Source organism: Tachypleus tridentatus, chromosome 3 (assembly GCF_004210375.1).
Source record: "Tachypleus tridentatus isolate NWPU-2018 chromosome 3, ASM421037v1, whole genome shotgun sequence".
NCBI lineage: Eukaryota > Metazoa > Arthropoda > Merostomata > Xiphosura > Limulidae > Tachypleus > Tachypleus tridentatus.
This window is the reverse complement of record NC_134827.1, coordinates 7,676,597-7,698,937: the sequence shown is the minus strand read 5'-3', so window position 1 is coordinate 7,698,937 and position 22,341 is coordinate 7,676,597. Positions and strand designations below refer to the sequence as shown.

General features: G+C 34.1%; 1 protein-coding gene across 13 annotated transcripts in view; it reads right to left on the bottom strand.

Annotated features, from left to right (window-relative positions):
- The window catches only part of LOC143246287 (uncharacterized), a 106,013-nt gene that overhangs the window by 39,364 nt on the left and 44,308 nt on the right, over nt 1–22,341 (bottom strand). For 5 of the 13 annotated variants that reach the window (XM_076492757.1, XM_076492746.1, XM_076492745.1 and 2 more), the window contains exon 2: nt 4,832–4,898. The exons of 2 other annotated variants lie outside the window; for them this stretch is intronic. In XM_076492757.1, the coding sequence (XP_076348872.1) occupies nt 4,832–4,898 (67 nt within the window). Of the gene's footprint in view, nt 1–4,831; nt 4,899–7,192; nt 8,998–12,362; nt 12,487–22,341 lie in introns of all 13 variants that reach the window. 6 more of the 13 variants (XM_076492749.1, XM_076492751.1, XM_076492750.1 and 3 more) reach the window with 3 other exon arrangements.

The window sequence follows — 22,341 nt, the reverse complement described above, 5'->3', positions numbered from 1 at the left end:
CTCAACAAGACAGCTGAGGTTCCACTGCTCAGGGTTGGAATTACAATCTGATGGTCCATAAATCTCATGTTGTTGGTTGAAGCATTTAAACCATAATATAAATATTTGTGAATGGATCCCAACCTGAAGCTTTAGAGTGGTGCATTGCAAGCCTCCAGAATCATGGTGAGAAGGTAAATAACCCCAGAATGGATAAACCTAAGTCCAAAAGAAAACACCCCAAACTTAGAATGACAGGATCCTGTATGCAATACCTAACCTGAAGAAACAGAATTCATCTTAGTCAGGATTATGAATTATCATTCTCAATCTTCACCCAATTGTCTCCAGAATTATGGGGAGGATTTGGAACAAACTGGGTCAATCAAGGACCCAGGATGGAACCCCTCTGCATTTAGAATTATGAAAAGACAAGGTATCCTCTTTCATGAACAAAATACTAAACCAGTCTTGATTGGAAAGAAGGCCCACGCTCAGCCCAAATGGATAGCTGAGTGTCAAATCTGAACCAGTATTATGAGTAGGCTTCTACACAGGCTTGTGTCTCTCTTATCAACATCTGGAAAGAAAAAACATCCAGAGTCACAAGTAAGAAGAGGGCCCAAACTTCACCCTCTTCTTCAAAAATGGAATATATTCACTTGAAAACTCTGGATGAATAACCTCTGTTCACCACTACCGTGACTAAAAACCAAGGACTCCCCTAGCTCCATAAGTAGAATCTGGAGAAAAATGTGCATTGAGGACCACTGAAAAACAATGCTCTGGAAACAGTTTAATAGGTGAACCAAGATCCTCAAATTTGTAAAATCAAACTGACCACAATTTATTCCATCCAATGATCAGCAAGCATGGGCAGGGTCTCCTAATGCTTTACTCATAACAGTCCATGAGTAGCAGTCTTTCAAAGTACAGTAATACCACCAAGTCTGCCTTTAGAAAGGCTTATGGAACACCCTATTTCTGCAAAGCCTGTTGCAACCTAGATTAAGTATATTGTGTTAATGGTTGCTAGTACAGAATTAATTTTATAAAAGCACATCTGCCCAAGCAACATATGTTACAGAGTGCAATCCTGGGAAAAAGAGGTAAGTGACACTGGAAAGTAAACAGCAAATAATAATGAAGATACTTACAGTTCCTTAAAATCTAGCAGATATGGTTATGATAGTTAAAAAGAGGTAGTCAAAAACCTTCAGAAGAAGATACTGCAAATAATGTGCAATAAAAGTATTGGAGGAGGCCCACATATTGTCTTCCACCAGACAATTCAACAGAAATGTGACAAATCTGATGAGACATAACTCGGAGAAGTCTTCTTACCTCCAACAAGAGCCCATAATAAGCAATATGGATCAATGTTTGTACCCACTATTGACAAAGTAACTGGGAATAAAACTCAGGAAGCTGAGGGATCCCAATGAATAAAAATTCATTGTCCAATGCCTCTAAAGGCATTAGTGCAAGCAATATAACACTCAATATAACAAACAATTAGGATCTGATCAGACATGGAGGTGAGAGAAATAGTAGTCAGATAAATCAGTGAAAATGATTTATCCTCTTCTCTCACTGCCAATGTCTTAGGTAAGAAGAACTTGTCTGGGTAGTATAGGAGGATATAGGTAGAATAATAACATGTCTTTTACACATGCAGCACAAACAACTCTGAACAGCAATGTTTACAAGTCAGTATCAACAAAAAACAAACCTTAAAGGAAAGGTGATACATGGTGTAGGAGGCTAAGGACTCAAATGAATGTTGAAAAAGAGCATGTAATACCACTTTACTATCCCAGTTAGATAACTAAAACAGTCATTTGGGAAGAAAAAATAAAAACAACATAAGGAAACTGGAGAGCACTGGGGACTCAAATAATTTTTGTCTCAAGTATCTAAAGGTAATCAAAAAGGCTGTTATACATGCAGGAGACATTGATGTCTAGAGGCAAAAGAAGTTGTGAGATGAAAGGTTAAAATTTTCTTGGACTGAAAATGTATTTAAAATTATGTTCACCTCGTCTTATAAAATTGCTTTTCTCAATTAGTACCATTCTCTATAGGTGCATAAGTTCAATGCTCACTTCTAGGCTTCAACTAGCATTTGTTAGTCACTTCCAGATTGATCAGAATACCTAAACAACATATCACTGGAGATGGGGATAGTATCTATTAAAAATACATTTTAAAGTTCAGAAAATGTTAACTTCCAATACAGTATCATACCTTCTCAGAAAATAGGTGGAATACCACATTGATTACTTTTAGGAAGTGCTCAAAGAGAAACCATGAGGAGACTGTACCACATTTCATTCAGGTATACTCCTTACTCTTTTATGAATGTGTTATGAGCATAAAATGAAGGAAAACACGAAGGAATTCCATAATGTGTATTACCAGTTAATGGGACCCCTGGATGTTGAAAGGCTACAGCACATTGTGCTAGTTTCACCTCATTCAACATTTGGTGGTACCTGGAATTGTACAATACTTCCATGGTAGGCAGAAGATCAGCTACTTCTTTACTTCAAAATAGAAATTAGCAGGGAAAACAAGATCCTGTACCAAAACCTGTCTCCACTTGTGCATATCTCCAACCCAACCAACACCTGATCCACCAAGAACCAAAATCCAGCAAATGGTAGGAAGGAGTAAAGCTCTAGTGCTTGCACATCATTATTTCATCAGTAATACAAAAGTAAATAGAAGAAACAGGTTATCCCTGATGCCTTGTTGGCAATCTTCTGTAGTTCCATTTGACACTTCTTTGCAACTTTCCAGCAACTGATGAAAAGTTGTTGTTTTTTTTTGTCCAGTGTGACTTATGTACACTTATTAGTAATACATACACATATTCATACATTACATATGCAAGTTGCATAATTATAAACATATCTTCAATACTTTTACATTCACTATCTTTACTAACTTTAGATCTGAGATTATTTGTAAAGTGTTTTATGTTGTTAATACTTATTGATAGGGGTAATTAAATTTGAGGTATGTTCATCATTATTTGTAATTACAACTAAATACACTATTATCACGAAAGATACTTAGCTAACAATGTCACTGAATATAATTGCTAGAATATTGTTTCTTGTAACTATTTCATATTTTAGTTTGTATTCTGTTTATATTTATGATAATTTCAATTATACCAGTACTTTTTCAACTGAGTATCTTTCAAGATAATAATGTATTTAGTTGTAATTACAAATAATTCTTATCAGGTCAGGTTAGCTTCATTTATCTAAGATGAATAAGCTATCTGCATTGATACTACATTTTGTAGGTATTTAGAAAACCTCCAGAACATTACAGCAGTATGAAAAAGGAATTTGTGTAAAAAAAACTTCATCACTTTTAGTAAAACAACAAAATAAAAAGTGATTTTACTGACTGTTATTCATCAGTACTGAAACTGAAATAGAACAAAAATTAATTACATATTCAGACTGACAAAAAGAAATTAATGGTTGTGTGACTGACTACCTCATTATGATATGCATGTATATTTGTATCATAAATTGTGTAGCATAAACTTCCTGTGAAGAGAAAAAGGAGGAATGAAATGTAACGTGAAAAAAAACAAGATAATTTGTATGAAAAATTAAAAAGAAAAAAATTCTTGTAACAGAATCTTCAGAACTAAAATTAATTACAGATTATACACAATATTAAATCTAAATGAAAAGAAAATAATGAATACTTTGCACATGTTCTTATGTATAAAACATGAAACAACATAAAAACACTGATTTTTTTTTCTTCCTTAAAAAGAAGGTATTAATGGTCAAAGGTGAATTACACATCGAACAGTTCAAGAAAGAGAAAATGATAGTATTTAAATATTTAAAGTGACAACCTAGTAACTTATTTTTAGTCAATTTAGATGTAATTACAGTATAAAGACATAAATCACATCACTGATGGAATACCAGGATAGCTGAAAATTAAGAAAATGTATACAAACAAAAAAACATTTGCTTGAATGAAGGTTTCTGTGCATAGCATCTGCCTTGGATAATGACTATGCAGATTGCAAAAACAAAAAAAAGTAACCAACAACAGAAGATATTACACAATAAAACATTATTTTCTGAACTCACTATACAGGCTGTTCTTTTAATATTAAATGTTTATATTGAATGATCTTAAAGAATTTTATGTATTTAACAAAACTGATTTTTAACTTTATACAGTATTTCTTCTTTTATCAGACTTGTTACACATATCACAAAAATTGTTGAACAAACCAAAATAAGTATTAAAGAAAATGTAACTAAAGATCATTCATTATCACCAACACAAAATTTTCATCACCCACGAGTTCAGTCAACCTCATCATTTAATCAATAATTTAATCCTTAAAAGTGTCTAAATTGTAATTAAAACTAAAGCAGATACATGTAGGGATTAAATAAGCTTACTGTACTGCACCTCTAATTATTGTCAATTTCTAAGATATTAACTATGCTTCAGGAATCACAGATCTTTAAATATAATTATCTTATGCTTTGGAACTAAACTAGCATATATCTTCTTATCTTGTCTGGTAGAGCCAAGGGTTATTTGTTTAGAACCTTAGAATAACTAATATATGTATATTTTGTTACTATTCTTCTATGTTGCATTTCTTTCTTACTTCTGTTACTCACTAAGAAAGTAAACGCTACCATATACATACAGAAAAATAAATCCTGGAATAAAAATGCAAACACCCACATTCTCAATGTAAGGGTTATTAAGTTCTTGTTAATATTCAATAATATAAGTTATGAAACATTGCACATGCACATACATCATTCAGTTTAAAATCTTAACTTACCTTCTTTCGTTGTTAGGGACAATACAATTTGGTCATTGATACTTTCAATTACATCACCTGGCTCTATCTGAAAACATTTAAAAAATCTGCTGCAATAATCCAGTTTACATCAAAAGCCAGTTACTGTAATGACTGATAGAAATTACTGGATTCATTTTTTATACAACAAAGAACTGAAAAAAACGGATGTTAGTTATTTGTCTTATTTGTGATGGAGCATACGCACATAATATATTACATAAATTAAAATGTAGATTGGTTAATGCCAAAACATTCCTTAGGCTCCACACAGATATCTTAACACTGGTGGTCTTAGCTCAACATACATTTCACACTAGTGATATTCATGATGACAAGAAACCCACTTGAAGTAAAAATGTATCTCAAGATGGCTGGTATGGGTATTAAAATTTTTATTACAATAAAGTACGAAACAAAGTTTTGACATTCTTAGGTCATCTTCAGGTTAACCTTCTTTGATGAGATGCAAATAGTGATATTTCATATTAACTGTTCTTTTACGTATGTTATACTAGCTAAATTTTATTTTACTTCTTGTATCATTATGTAAGTGAAACAGTAAAATATTTATTTTATATTATAATCTTGAATAACTGTTAAAGACAAAACTGCAAGCAGTTTATTATATAATACATGCATGTCTTAGCTACCTGTCAAAACAAAATAAATTAAAATGTGAATTTTTTAAAGTAACTACACAGGTTTATTTGAAACAATGGAATCACAATAACAATAAAAAGGTGAGCTTAAGTTATTTTATTTTGTGAATAATTACACACATATATATAATGTTTTACAAAAGCAAATTTAGAGATGTGCATACAAAGTACAGTTGCATTTTAGACTAACTAAGTTCAGTATCATTAAACAGCAAAAAATTAGTTTAAAATTTAATGAGGAAGCTTTGACTCAAATTAATGTGTAGAAATTTCTACATTTACTTAATGATGATTCCTAGTGGCTAAGAAAGTAAAGAACAACCTACTAGTTAATTTGGTCAATGCCTACCTACCTTTTTACAGTTTTAAACACTGTAGGTTATTAACAAAAAAATATGGAAAACTTCAAAAGATGGTTCCAATATCTAATTGACTAATTATATCTTATCACATATGGTAGGAAGGCACTAGGATTGTCAACATTTGACAGAAAATATTGTGGCTGATACACAGGTACAAAAGAAGCAAAATCATCAAGTGTGTTTCTGTGGAAGGGGTATGACTCCCTTTTCCCAAGCAGGAAATATGTTAAAGTTTCTTTTACTGAGGTATAAGTACAATAAAAATTTTTAATTGTCTCACATGACAAAGGATACTCAGACACAATTTTGGAAAGTATAAAAATTTCACTAATACTGGTACTGCAAAGCATTCTAGTCACACCACAATGTAACAAATTTGAATCAGATTCATTTTAATATAAAACTGTAATACTTTTGAATTAATGCAATTCAATAGTTACCTGTAATCTATTACTGAGTGTTACACTAGGCAAATCACTATCCACTACTACCTCTCCGCCTACTTGTAGACGTTATAATTTGTTTACTGCCCAGTTTTGAGGTGGTTGTACATGATGAACGAGAAATAAAAATAACTCGGAAAAGCTCAATATGTTCAGTTGTATGGTATCAATACCCTCACAATGTGAACATGTGAAGCACCATAAGTCTCTGTGATATACAGTAAAACTATGAGTTGGCAGCTCTGAACACAAGAACTGTTCATGGTGAATATGAAGTAAATAAAATTCCAGAAAAATCCAGACCAAATGTTTTAGTTACTTTCACTCCTTTTTTATTTTTTTCCACTGTCTTTTGTTTAGTAAGATACATTAAAAGCAAATTACAAGAATCAAACTGAGATAATTAGCTATCTCTAGTATTTGAAAACAACAATGTATATTTTGCAATAGAATTTTCAATGTTGGTGTGATCATCTGATCTATACTAATGTATCCTACATGTTGTTATTTTTAATTCAAAATTGCCTTCAAGGAAAATTACAAACCTTGGTAAATTTACAATTTTTCTTGTTCTGAACAAATGTCACATCTACTTAATTTAACAACAGGTTGTAATGATATTCAAATGTTTAAATAATACAATTTTTAAGGAAAACAGAAATGAAAATGAAAAAAGTTCCACTGAAGCTATCATGGAATCACTCCAAAAACAAAATATGAAGCACTTTTATATGAAAAACATTTATTTATTTTGCAATTAAACTTTAAATATATATATTGAACTAAGTACTAATAATTTATAATAAAACAATGCTTTATTGTTTGATTAGACAAAAAAACTATGTTTATAATTTTTAAACAGTTGTTTTTACTTACTCTGAAAATGCATTAAGCTGTAAAACTTTACTTTCTTGTTTCTAAAGTAATGAAACAATACACAGACTACAACTCTTCAAAATATCAAAAAAAAATGATACAAAACATTTACCACAAAACTAATTAGCTAAATAAACCTTCTGTTTGACTCCATCTATTTTTGCATGTTGTATTAGCAGAAAAGTATATCAGCAAACATGTAATACCATGTTTTTACATCCACTGGCAATATAACAGTTAAAATTGTTGCCCAAGAAACCAAAAATTCTCAAAGCTTTACTAAATTATGTTCCATTTCAGTACATAAATTTATTTAAAAATAACTCAATAATATGACAAACATGAAATATTTCGAAAGGATGCCATACCATCCAATGGATATGGAAAGTATCTCAAAAGAACTGAGACTGAGATCAAGCATGATTTAGGCATGCATCTCTACTGATTGGGGAGAACACACTTTATGCAATTAAGCTGCCAATCTTGAATGCTACAAATGTCAGTTTTCACTACTAGTTATTAAGGGAGGATTTTAACAAGGCAGATAAGCTGGCTGACTTCTATGGTTCACGATCTCTTTATTGATTTATTTTTGAAATGGTGCTCCTTTTAAAAAAAAATCAATTTTTCTGAAAAGTAAAAATTCCAGTGACCAATATAATGTACTTAAACTTTCTCCCTCATGATAACAAAACAAAAAACAATGTAAATGATAAGTTATTTCTCATAAAATTTATTTTTTAATCTTTAAGATTGGTTACACATAGTTGGGTCTGAGTGTATAAATTTTAAATCAGTGTGTGTCGTAAGAAATACGTCACCCTACCATATTTCCTTAAGATCTTGCATATACTATTTGAACAAAGTATTATCGCATATACATATATCTATATACAAACATACAGTCATACAGTTCTGTACCAGACATAAGACTCAGTATTGTCTGCAAGTTTGTAAAACTGTTACATATAAATCATTACTTGTAATAACGATATGAAATAACCATTATTATAAAATGTATTGGTTTATATTTGTATATTAAAATATATTTGTGTCGAGAAAGAATGTTGTGTATATCAATGCTGTTAGTAAATAACACATATCTGATACATATCGAAATTCGGATAACTGATAAATTAAAATTAAAACTTCCGACTGTTTGTCGAACACAATCTAATTCCTGATGAAAACAAATGCCTTCCCGAAAGGCATCGTGATGATATATTCCGTTATATAACATGTTATGAAATGTTGGCATAATAATATTTAGAATAAACAGTTTTTAAAGTACCGTTATCTATTTTACTTCAGATTTCTAAGAAAATAAATGGAAGCGTTTGTTCTTTGGAATAAGCTAACCATTCTACGAATTTTACAAACTAAAATTACCGTCATGCAGTTATTTTTGAGTTCTTCTTTTTTACTCTTTTGTCTGTTCAATATTCTAGTAACGTCGTTATCTTGGATAGCACATTGCACTTAACTTTTTAATGAAGTCTGCAGTGACTGGGCACAAATGCCTTCACGCACATACACGAGTATTTCATGTCTGGTCTTTAGAATCGATAGTGCCTGTGTTCATCTTGTCTGATACGCGAGTCCACGTGATACTCTTTCTAACAGTTGTTTCGTCAAACATCTTGGCTTATATGCGAGTCCACGTGATACTCTTGCCAACAGTTGTTTCGTCACGTCTTGTCTGATACGCAAGTCCGCGTGATACTCTTTCTACCAGTTGTTTCGTCAGACGTCCTTTCTGTCTGATGTGCAGGTCCACATGACTCGTGCTAATACTTTTTTCACCACTGAGAAAAGTTAGAATTTTCAAACCGGTTTTTAATACGATCTCAACGATATTAAATTAAAATCGAAAAAGTGGAGTAGGTGATTAGAGGGTCAACAGAGATAGGGAAATTTAGACTAATTGAAGACACTGTTTTTTACCCTAACATAATCCTAACACATTTATTGGTTACTTTAGGTGATGCACGCAAACATTATAATAGATTTGTCAGGTGTCTATGTCTCTATGATATTTTGTGTATCCTTTTCAATGATCCTGTGTTCAATATTAGTCAACTTCAAGGTATTAATAAAACATAATAATAATAAATCTGAGATAGTCATTCTAAATGACGAGTGATTCGTCTTAATCACTAAGTTTTCGAATAATTCTTGATTCATACAGGACTGTAACTGGATGTTCACTTACGAACATCAAAAATGTACTTTTACAAAATTGAAAATTTTTATTAAGAAAACAAACACTCAAACAGTAATAAAAATAACTCCAGCAGAACGGTAATCCTGTGAGATACCTTATATTCAGTTCCTATTCGAGTACATCAAATTATATCTTCACCTGTAGTTTCAACTTAGAAACCAACGTCTTCAAATTTAGTTTCTAAGAAGGTCTTACAATGGACATAAGTATAAAGATATCTTAGTTGACCAGACACTTGTTTAATGTTCATTCACATATTTATAAAATAACAAAAACAGATGGCCAGAAACGAACACTGGGTGACCCTACTGACCTGAGCTTCATAACCCTAAATTTTGACTTTTTTGTTTTGTTTTTATGAGATACTTACTGATTTCAAACTTTCAAACGAACTGTGTTGCTTTTATATGACTTTGTTGTTTAGATGTTTGAAACTGGACAGCTTCGACAGAGCTTTTTCTTTTTCGTAATTTTTTGTGCAAAGCTACATAACGAAATGTCTATCTTCGCACAGTTCACCTTAATTTTGAATAGAAATACTAAAGGGAAGGTAGCTCTTAACTTCACCTATTGCTAACCCTTGTTTGATCAAATAGAATTTTACAGTTAATCTTCTAGTGTACCAAAAGCATCAAAGCGCGGAGCGCGTTTCCGCGGTAATTCTCTGCAAACCATGAATTACTCGTTTGTAACTATTGTTGCACTAAATTTGTGCAAGTACCATGCACAAACATCACATTAACCATAAGAATATGTGTGTGTGTGTGTGTGTGTGTGTGTGTGTGTATACACTGCTGACCAAAATCTTAAAGCCAATAAACATAAAAAATATGTATTTTACGTTGTTGGACTCAACCACTTATTTGAGTAGAGCTTCGAAAGATGAAAATAAGAAAAGGGAAAATAAAAAAACTTTTTTAGCATTTAATAGGAAAAATGTGAACACTATGAAATTAGCCTAAATACCAGCTGGTCAAAAGTTTAAGACAATTCTGAAACGAAGCGTTAATCGGTAAACATGTAATGAAATTTAGTCATTTGTGTTCAAGCATTAACGTTGTCAACATCTCCAAATGACATCTCCAGTGTTACATTGGGTAAAATCATGGCAAAGGCTAAAACGTTGACAGAGATTGAACGTGGCAGAATTGTAGAGCTGCAAAAGCAAGGTCTCTCTCAACGTGCCATCGCTGGTGAGATTAGGCGTAGTAAAACAGCTATTGCAAATTTCTTAAAAGACCCTGAGGGATACGTAACGAGAATTTCAAGTGGTCGGCCCAAGAAAATTTTGCTGGCGTTGAGCAGGAGGATTCGACGGGTTGTCCGGCAAGACACCAGCCGATCGTCGAACCAGATTAAGGCTCTTACGGACTCAGAACGCAGCTCAAAAACAATAAGACGGCATCTACGGGAGAAAGGCTTTAAAAACCGTAAACGTTTTCAAAGGCAACGCCTCCTTCCACACCACGAAACAGCTTGGTTAAACTTTGTTGAGAAGCACTAAACATAGGACGTATAAAAGTGGAAGAAGGTTTTGTTCTCTGATGAGAAAAAATTTAACCTGGATGGTCCAGATGGCTTCCAATGTTACTGGCACGATAAGAACATCCCACCGGACACATTTTCTACACGACACAGTGTAGGAGGTTCCGTCATGATCTGGGGTGCTTTCTCCTTCCATGGAACAATGGAGCTTCATGTTATACAGGGGCGTCAAACAGCAGCTGGCTACACTGGCATGTTGGAGAGAGCATCCTTATTGGCTGAAAGCCCTGTTTGTGTGGAAATGACTGGATCTTTCAGCAGGACAATACTGTAATCCACAATGCCCGCAGGATTTTTTCATGGCGAATAACGTGATTCTTTTGGACCATCTAGCGTGTTCGTCGGAACTGAACCCCATTGAAAATATTTGTGGGTGGATGGCAAGGGACGTTTATAGAAGTGGACGTCAGTTCCAAAGAGTGCATGATCTTCAAGAAGCCATCTTCACCACTTGGAATGACATTCCAGCCAACCTTCTGCAAACGCTTACATCGACCATGCCAAAGCGAATGTTTGCAGTTATTTGCAATGACGGCCGCGCAACTCACTACTGAGACCTCTTGTTGGGCATTTCCTACCCTGTTTAGGACTTTTTTTTGGTATGGTCTTAAACTTTTGACCAGCTAGTATTTAGGCCAATTTCATAATGTTCACATTTTCCCTATTAAATTCTATAAAAGTTTTGTAATTTTATTTTCCCTTTTCTTATTTTCATCTTTCGAAGCTCTACTCAAATAAGTAGTTGAGTCTAACAACGCGAAATGCATCTTTTTTCTTTATGTTCATTAGCCTTAAGATTTTGGCCAGCAGTGTATAGATACTGCTAAAAGGCATAGTATGTGTAAGATGCAGCATAATTTACAGGTCAAATTTTAATACTAACCTTACATACTATATATCTCCATTAACCTACAACATTTTGGTCTACTGAAATATATGACAGCTTCGAGCCCAGACATCCTCCATGTAACAAGAGAAAAATAAAACTCGTATGTTACAATCAGTTGACACATTAACTAGAAATTAAAGAATAAAATTAAACACCAAAGGATTCTGACTAACTAACATCGGCAACTCCCTCACCTCCATCTCTCTTCAACTGATAAATAGTATGTACTTACTGTTCACTTACACGTCTCTGATTTAGAATCTGAAATTGACAAAATCAGATGAAAGTGGAAGAAAACAACATCTGCTGATTACGTGATGTTTCTCACAAATTTTAGGCCAAGCAGTTTCTATTGCTTTGTCAGCTTTCAGCATAAAAAAAACTATATCTTTTTAATAGATCCAAGTTATTTCTTTTTCTCCAATTTGTCTGAACTGTCGAAGGGTGCTGTAGAACAGATCTTACGTGTCTTACTTTCTAAAGTGGCATAAGCAAAAGTTGGTTAGATTTACCATTTTTTCTTCTTCTTTCTGTATCAGCTCGGTAAGTGAACTTTGTTTTCTATATCTTGCATAATCATTAATGAACGAGGAACTTGCAGAAAAGGAATGACAAAGATGCGAAAAGCAGTAAAATCTGTGAAAATAAAAGGAATTTTAAGAAAATACATATCTGGTTATATGATGATTGGCTTGGTTTGTTGTTCAACACAAAGCCTCACAGTAAACTATCTGTGCCCTCCTCACCACGAATATCAAAATCTGATATTTAATGTTATAAACCGAGATACTTAATGCTGAGCCACCCAGGAGACACAAGATAACCCGAGGACGTTGTTTCTTCATTAGAGGGAGGTTACTTCTCTATCAACTGTCCATAACCTTGACCACTCAAAAACAGTATAATGCATCACTACTATGTGTTGTGACCCTGCAGACGAATAACTGTCTGCTGACCTTAGGCTAAAAACAGTTAAATTAGACTACTGTAAATGTCTTACGCTGTGCTGTACTCAGAGAATTGTTACACTAAGAAGCTAAAAATGTAAACAAACTATATTATTGTAGTTGGAAGTATTAAATGTTCTGTATTTTTTGGGTCTACAAAATAGCACATGATACAAGTCTTGAGGCTTGTACCACATCTCCACCAGTGTTAATATGAGGAAACTTTATACAGAAAGCGTATTCATCCGATACAGTTGAGAACAGGAGCATATGCGTATCTATCAACTAAATTTGACTTGCATAACCTGGCTTCGTAACAGAATATCATGGCCACACTGTTGATACTGTTATGTACATGATAACCATGACATAACACAGGAAAGTGGAGATACCGAGAACAACTATATTTGGTTTGCATAACCTGTCTTCCGTAACATAATGAAATTATCACACGTTTAATATCGCAGTAAATACTTGAATACCACAGCACAGGTAAGTGTATATAATTTTTCATTTTCCATTTACAAAGCCTATGCTTACACTTCCCGTGCTTGGTGCCAACTAACGCAAAATAAACGGGATGTACGGAGATTTATAGCACAAGTAATAATTTTACCCGTGTTGGTACGCATAAAAATGTAGTGCTATTATACGATATAGCGTTCATTTCATGGTAATTGCAGTAAGCTTCAGACAGTTCAAGTTGCTTTGTGCCAAAAAACGCCAAACAACCAAACATCTTCCAGTAAAGGCTTATAACGCACACAAGGCACGCGAATCAACGTTTAGTCGAGCATGACAAAAAAAAAAAAAACCAACAAAAAACGTGTTATGAAATTAATTAATAAAAAGAAGAGATTACAAAGAACACATTATTAATTTCGCACGATTGCGTCTTGTCCACAAGCACCTTTAATAAAATGGAAATGTTCGAAACATACCTGAACGACAATTTTCAAACACTGAAATTTCATCATTTCACATAATTTGTGGACCTAATAGGTTTATTAATTGACTAGTAGAACGCTTGCATATCTTTAACATTAACAAAAACTATTTAAAAAAAAAAGACGTTCTCATTTAAATCTTAGTAATATTAAAGGAAAATAACATGTCCAATTTACAGCGAACTGTACGTATAAAAAAAATTAGTAACGTAAAACCATTTTACTATTTTAATCAGCAAAAGTGTTATTAATATCGTGCATTATTTCATTTTTTTTATAAATAATTCATGTACTGATACCGTAAAAACCTTATGCATGTCTTGAAACAACTAATATTCGAATAGTTTCTAGATCAGCTTTCAGTTATTCTAGAGATTGTACTGCTTCAGAATTTATTTTAAAACCATGTATGTATAACAGCTAGTGTCCCATTGTTTTCGAAACAGTCCTTTTAAACATGGCATAGAAGCAACACGTGTTATGTTATTGATTGTTCTTTATTTAAAGCACTGCAATCAACTCAAGCATGCAATATACAAGTTTTGATGAAACCTTCAAGCAGAAACGTCATTATATTTCTTAACTGCTATATCTGCTCCATAGCAATTTTACCCATAATTAGTTGAATATTACCCGTTTACGGGAAATATCACACATGACCTTTATAAAAGTCGTTTGCTAAAAGACTGAAATATTTATGTCAAAAAATTCCAATGAAAATTATCGATTAAATGTGAGGTTTGCAATAATTTAAAAATAATAAATAATAAAAATAATAGCTCTTTTGTGAGGCCACAGATAGCTCTCGTAACAACACAGATATCCATTAAAAGCAAGAAGGCTAGCGTTTACTAATCGTACCCTCTTTGGTACAGCGGTAAGTCTAAGGATTTACAACATTAAATTCAGGGGTTAGATTCCTCTCTGTGGACTCTGCAGATCGCCCGATGTGGCTTTGATATATGAAAAATACACACAGTATACTAACCATATCGCTTCGTGGGCAATTCAAATAGAACAGAAGGATTTGACCCTCATTCTTACATGGACCCACTGAACCCAAACTCTCAAATCAACTGCCCGGCACACTATATTACAACACAAATACATGTAGGCCGCAATACAAAACTAAGCAAAACATCGGTGATCACACACTATTCTTAAATTTTCCACACTAACGAAGTATAAATCAGGAAGAACCACCAGCTCCAACATGAACTTATTGTTATACAATTTTAGTTCTCTGCTCAGTGAGCAGGCCAATAAATATGAACTGCTTTACATTTGGTTAGAAACTGCCAAACATTATACCTCTTGTGACTGTTTTTTTCCAGTAAAATACTGAAAGATTGAGTTGAATACCCTTTCCTTATTTTTGCATACATTAATGTCTACTACTTGAAAAATTGTTTGTTTTGAATTTCGCGCAAAGCTATACAAAGACTATCTGCGCTAGCCGTCCCAAATTTAGCATTGTAAGACTACAGGAAAAATAGTTAGTCACCACCACCCACAGGCCAACTCTTGGGCTACTCTTTTACCAAAGAATAGTGGAATTGACTGTCACGTTGTGACGCTCACAAGGCTGAAAGAGCATGTTTGGTTTGACGGGGAGTCGAACCCGTGACCCTAAGATTATGGAGCGCCCTAACATTCTGACCATGCAGGTCCTTTGGAAAATAGTCTGTTCCTCTTTTATTTCTGCAATTGTAGTGTTGCCATAACGACGTAAATTATAATAATTACCGTAGATATCAAAATGGAACTTATTATTTAAAAGGTGTACTATATAATTAACATATAGAACAGTTAAATATTACCGAGTTGCAAATTACAATCACAACATAAAGAGAGTTTAACGATCTGTTTGCAACAGTTTGCTCCTCGTAACTGTATAGCACCCAATAGGTTTTTATAATAAAAGACATTTAAATAACTTCTCATTCATTTTCCCCTTCTTTATTTTATACAGAATCTATGGGGCTCAAATGCCAAAATACAGATATATGCATTGAAAATCATGTCTTACATTGTTATAAAATATGTTATTTAAATTAATAATAATAAGTTCTGGATACTGCCAAAGCTTTATCAGGTTCTATTCACGTGATCTGGTAATGTCCAATACGATCTACTATTATGCAAGGTTAAATCACTACATAGATCCTTTAAAATCCTAATTCCTTAATTCATTTTCCGAAAGTTCCACCCCTTCCGGGTAGGGCATTCTGCCACATACATTCGTAATACAAAGAGACAGCTTCGATCGATAAAAACAAATGAACATTCGTGGTGACAATCACATCACGCAATGAACTCGTTATACTGTCAAGTGATCACTAACGCCTCCCGCTGTCGTGCATTATATCACGTTACGGAAACATTCTAAATACTTGGTGTATTCGAACGTGTGGTTTGATTTATCCATTTTAACGCAGAGCTACACAACAGGTTGTCTGATCTATTTACTCCTCGGCTCCGGCATGGCCAGATGGTTGGGCTTTTGACTACCAATCTGAGGGTCGTGAGTTCGAATCTCCGTTCCGCCAAACATGTTCGCCCCTTCAGCCGTGGGGGCATTATAACTTTACCATCAATCCCACTATTCGTTGGTAAAGAGTTGCCCAAGAGTTAGCCTATGGGTGGTGATCATTAGCTGCCTTCCCTCTAGGCTTTCACTGCATAATTAGGGACGGCTATAGCAAACAGCCCTCGTGTAGCTTTGTGCGAAATTCAAAACAAACCTTTCCTTCTGTGAGAATCGAACCCTGGATTTTACCAATATAAGTCTGTACATTTCTCGCTGACTCGCCAGGGAACTAGCAAAATTGGAAACGTCCTTCAAATATAAAATAAGTGAATTTCACAATAATTACTGTCGTATTTGTACTTCTGGAATCACATGTTAAGAAGTGTCATCCAACAAAATTGCTCATTCTGATATTGGTAATTTGTTTTTAAAAACTGAAATTATTTTAATTTATTCAATATTTCAGCTTTCAAATTACCATCCATTTCTTAAATGACGGAAAAATATTAATATTATATTATTATTATTATGCTCCATTTTCCAGATGAGAACTAATACTTTTCATAATATATGCAATCCTCCCATGGAGACTCACACGTAAGTCTCATAGCTTACAATGTTAAAATTTGGGTTTCTATACCTGGCATGGGAAAAGAAAAGATAGCTCATTGTGTAACTTCGTGATTAATAAACAAAAATAAGCAATTTTTTCAAATTATCTTAGTGTTAATTTTTAGAGTATTTTCACTTTATTTATAAATTAAACTTCTTGCAAATTTATGATTTAATCTTAACCCTTAAACAACAGAAATGTTTTTTTTTTTAAATTCGCCCAAAACTACACGAAGGCTATCTGCGCTAGTTTGTTTTGTTTATTTGTTTTTAATTTCGCGCAAATTACACGAGGGCTATCTGCACTAGCTGTCACTAATTTATCAGTGTAAGACTAGAGGGAAGGCAGTTAGTCATCACCACCCACAGCCAACTTTTGGGCTACTCTTTTATCAAAGAATATTGGGATTGACCGTAACATCATAATGTCTCCACGGTTGAAATGGGGAGCATATGTGATGTGATTCGAACCCGCGACCCTCGAATTACGAGTTGGGTGCCTTAACCACCTGGCCATGCTGAGCCCAGCGAGAATGTTGAAGGTAGCTGCATTAGTTGATGATGGTCACCGTTTAATGGTTGAAAGTCAATACCGACTATTTGAATTTCTTTACTGTTTTGAAACTTAACTGCTTTTAACAGTGTTCGTGTACTTCAGAAATTAAACCCTAACATTACGACAATGAAGCTTAAATTAAATAAGTACATGAACTCAAAAGTTTATATTTTGTAATTCGGAAAAAATACCATTGTAAATTTTCATATTATTAATTATTAGGAATGGATTCCGTAAAAAAGAAAGAGACAAAGACTCGATAAGACTATTACTTTTTGGTTTAGATTTTTTTAATTCGCGACCGCAACCGAATCATATCACCAGTAGCATTACATAAGCATGGTATAATTCCACTGCACATTTTAAAATAATAAACCCGAATAATATTACATTTAGATATTTAAAATGTATGTCTGTTTTAAAGTTTTAGAACAAAGCTACACAGATCAATCTGCACAAAGCTGTTCGTAAATTTGAACTGAAAGATACGAGGGAAGATTAATAGCTAACAACACCCATTGTCAATTCCTGACCTTAAAGTTGAATTTTACCGACGCACTTTATTATGCACACACAATCTGCACATGCTAACCACTTCACACTCGGCCCTTACAAGGTGTAAATACCAGTTTTTAATTATAAACCGAGCAAGTCTAGAATATAAATTTAATAACAAAAGTATTATAAGACTTACTACAAGCCTATAAAATATGATTCAAAATTATAAACAATTAATTTTTAAACTAAAGAAAAAACATTTTATTTTAGAAAATTAAACTGCTTCTCGTAAATCGTTGTCGTGATGTATCAGTTCATCCCCATAAGTAATGTCCAAAGATTTAATACAGAAAGGGCATCATCATTTCTCTCTTTGTAGAAAGCTTTAATGACTAAAATATGTAGTTGAACGTGTATAAAAATGTTCAGACAAATAAAAGAAACTAACACAACTCCATTTTTTTTCAGATCATTAATAAAATAAACCCTTATAAAGATGAATGTGTCTGAGAAGCACATTAGGTACATAATACTTTATGAGTTTAAAAAAGGTAATAGTGAAGCAGAAACTACACGAAACTTTCAAGGTGTTTATGGTGCGGAGTCTCTCAATGAAAGACAATGTCGAAGGTGGTTTCAGAAGTTCAGATCAGGTGACTAGAGCTTAAAGTGATACGCCACGTTCAGGTTGTCCTGTTTTAATTTAATTATGACTTGCTGCTGGCTGCACTTGATGAAGATTGCGCTGTAACAGTTGAAGGACGAGCACAGAAGCTTAATTCAATCCATTCAACATCATCACCATGATTTGATAGAAGCCAACCTTAGAGCAAGAGTGGACATTTGCAGTTCTCTGCACTCTCGTGAACGTTACTTACAGTTTTTGGACATGTTAGTTAAGCGCCGCAGGTATACTGGCTAAAAACAGTCCAAAATGGAACTTCACCCTAGGAAAGTCTTGTTAAGCGTTTGATGGGATATAGTTGGTGTGATCCACTTTGAGTTGCTGCCACTCAAGATAACTATTACATCAGACTTCTATTGTCAACAGTTAGAGTGCTTGAATGTTGCATTGAAAAAAAGATGCCTGCTTTGATCAATCGTAAAGGTGTTGTGTTACACCACGATAATGCACGGCCCCATACAGCAAGAATCACATCTGCAAAGATTGAAGAGCTAGACTGAGAACAACTTCCACATACTCCTTATTCTCCAGACTTTGCCCCATCTGAATGTCATATATTCCAAAGTGTGCAGAGCGATCTTGATGGAAAAGAGCTTAGAACACATGAAGATGTCAAACCTACCCTCTCTACGTTTTTTCCTCCAAACCCCAAGAATTTTACAGAAGTGTCATTCAGAAGCTTATGAATCGTTGGCAGGAAGCAATTAATAATAATGGTACATACATTATTCATTAAATAACATTAAAAGCATTTGAAATCCTTTCTCATTTTCTGAACCTAAAATCGGACATTACTTAAAGGATGACCTGATAAAATCAAACTAAATCTCAAGTATAAAACAGCATATCTGGAATTTCTTATCCCTACTTAAGATAACTAGTGGTTGAGTACGTTATACCAATTTTAAGAGTCCCATCACATCGTTACAATTTATGTCCAGACATCTGTTCACGCTCTACTAACGATTCTGCATCTAGATAACAGCCCCGTAGCGTACTTGAATATGATAAAAGAACACCAATCCCCACTGCAGGCTTTCCATAATCCATCTATTACATAAAAACGGCGGTTTCCAGCGCACGTTTCATCATTGCCACTGTACAGAAATCCATAGACTGCCGGTGACTTAACCAGTGTGTCATCGGATTGAATGGAATAAATCCCCATTCTCTTCTTCCTGCTGTTTAAGATATACAACAAATGAACGGATATGTCTCGAAGAAATTTTTGTATACATAACTTGAATACCTTTCCAGGTAGAAACCATTCTTAATTATATGCCTACTGTTTCCTGGGATACGTGGACGGAGTTTGCCACTTATTTTGATCTTTGTAGATTTGTTTATTTTACAAGACGTCGCACTTTGCTTACCACAGCTAGGGTACGACTTGTTGCAGGCCTCTTTTTAAATTGTCCTGATATCACAAGTTGATCGATTTTCATTGCTTTCAGATGCCATTAACTACAATGGATATTCCTACCTTATAGAATTCCTAAATCGTTTATCATCTGTATGTATGCATCTTTTGCGTCAGAAATGGTTGTTTCATACCCTTCCTAAAAGTGGTTAATTTTCGGTGCTATCGCACTACATACGAAACGACAAACAAATAGCAAAATGAAATTAGATATACGTCAATTCATCGCAACTATTTATACTGTTTGTGGTTGTTACGTGAGGTGTTGGTTTACAAATTCAATATCGTTTTAATTTTTATATATTTATTTCGAATTTCGCGCAAAGTTAGTCGAGGGCTATCTGCGCTTAACGTCTCTAATTTTAAAGTGATGACTAGATGAAAATGGGACTAACAGTCACATTATAAGGTCCTCACGGTTGAAAGGCGAGCATTTTCAAGATTTGAACCCTCGACTCTCAGATTTCGAGTTCAGTGCCCTACCACCAGTCTGTATCAGGCCTATTATTTAAATGTAACATGCTCAAACCTTTCTATAATTGTGACTAATGTATCCCTAATTTTGAAGTAATGGCTGGAGGTAAGTTGGACTAACAGTCACATTATAAATTTCCCACGGCTGAAAGGGCAAGCATGTTCAAGATTCGAATCCGCGACCCTGAGAATGCGAATTAAGTTCTCTAACCACCAGGCTATACTAAGCCTATTTTAATGTAACGTGCTCGTACCTTTCTATAATTATGATTAATCTTAAATACGTTTAAGTCAATCAAAAGAAATCACCTGAATGCAACAATTCCTCAGGTGTTGCTCAAAATTATCCCACGTAAAATAACTATACATTCAGAAATGTTCTCTATGTTTTATACACAATAACAACCAAACACTGAATGCAGATGCGCAAATACTTAATCATATCAGATTTTGAAGATAAATGTTTGTTTGTTTTTGAATTTCGCGAAAAACTATACGAGGGCTATCTGCACTAGCCGCCCCTAATTTAGCAGTGCAAGACTGCAAGGAAGGCAGTTAGTCATCACCACCCACCGCCAATTTTTGAGATACTCTTTGACCAGTGGATAGTTGGACTGACCGTCACATCATAACGATCCCAACGGCTAAAAGGGCGAGTATGTTTGGTGTGACTGAGAATCGAACCCGCGACCCTTAGATTACGAGTCGAACGCCTTAACCCACCTGGCCATGCCGGGCCGACTTGTTTGTCCTTAAGCCAAAAGCTACATAAGCTATCTGTACTCCGCACACAATGTGTATCGAAACCCAGTTTTTAGCGTTATAAGCCTCCAAACTTGCGGCTGGGGAAAGGCAATAGCATTAATAACACTAGTTTATAAACGTGTAAGGTAACCCCACAACATTTTAATTTCAGTAATTTTTATATTTCACTAATACCAGTACGTAATGGTATGTACACAGAGAATATAGAGAAAAAACTGATATTTAACTTGTAAATTTGCAGTTCAAGATACTATAAATTTTATTATCCTGGAGAAATGTAAAAGTAATACATATAAATCCATTACATTAATTTGTTATAACTCAAAAAAACAGGACGAAACAAAAATAAATTAAACAAAAAACGCTGCACCAACTGAAAACATCCCAGGGTACATGTTACTATGTGGGATTATAAAATATACCCTAGGTTTCAGAGGTGACTGGAGAAGTAGCATACATTGATAGACGATACATTCCCACCGCAATGTTGGTCCAATTCGGACCTCCTAAACCTACGGCACATTTCATAATCCCACATAGCAGCTTGTACCCTGGGATCTTTTCAGTTCATGCAGCTTTTTGTTTAATTATGTTTTTGTTTCGGCTTATTTTGGAGTTATAACAAACTAACATAATTAGTCAGAGGTTTGGATTTGCTGTTTTTAACGCACGCTTTCCTTATGATTTTACTATTTAACTAAAATATAAATCCATTATTTTATTATCATTAAAAAGAAAATTTATCCTGTGGTTCAGCGATAAATTACGACGCTAGAATCCGGGATTCGATTCCCGTATACAGAGCACAGACAGACCACTGTTTAGCTCGATCCAGAAAAACATGGCTTAAAAGTTTAAATGTAATTTCTTCGTTATACAACACATACACACAATGGCGGTGTGTTTCCCTCGGTGGACTCAGCAGATAGCCCGGTATGGCTTTGCTGTAAGAAAACACACACACTATGACGTTGTACAGGATAAAAATTACTAATGGTGCTGAGTTGAACAAGCTTTCTTCGTATCATTTCAATGTTTAAAAGCTCTGGCTTGATTG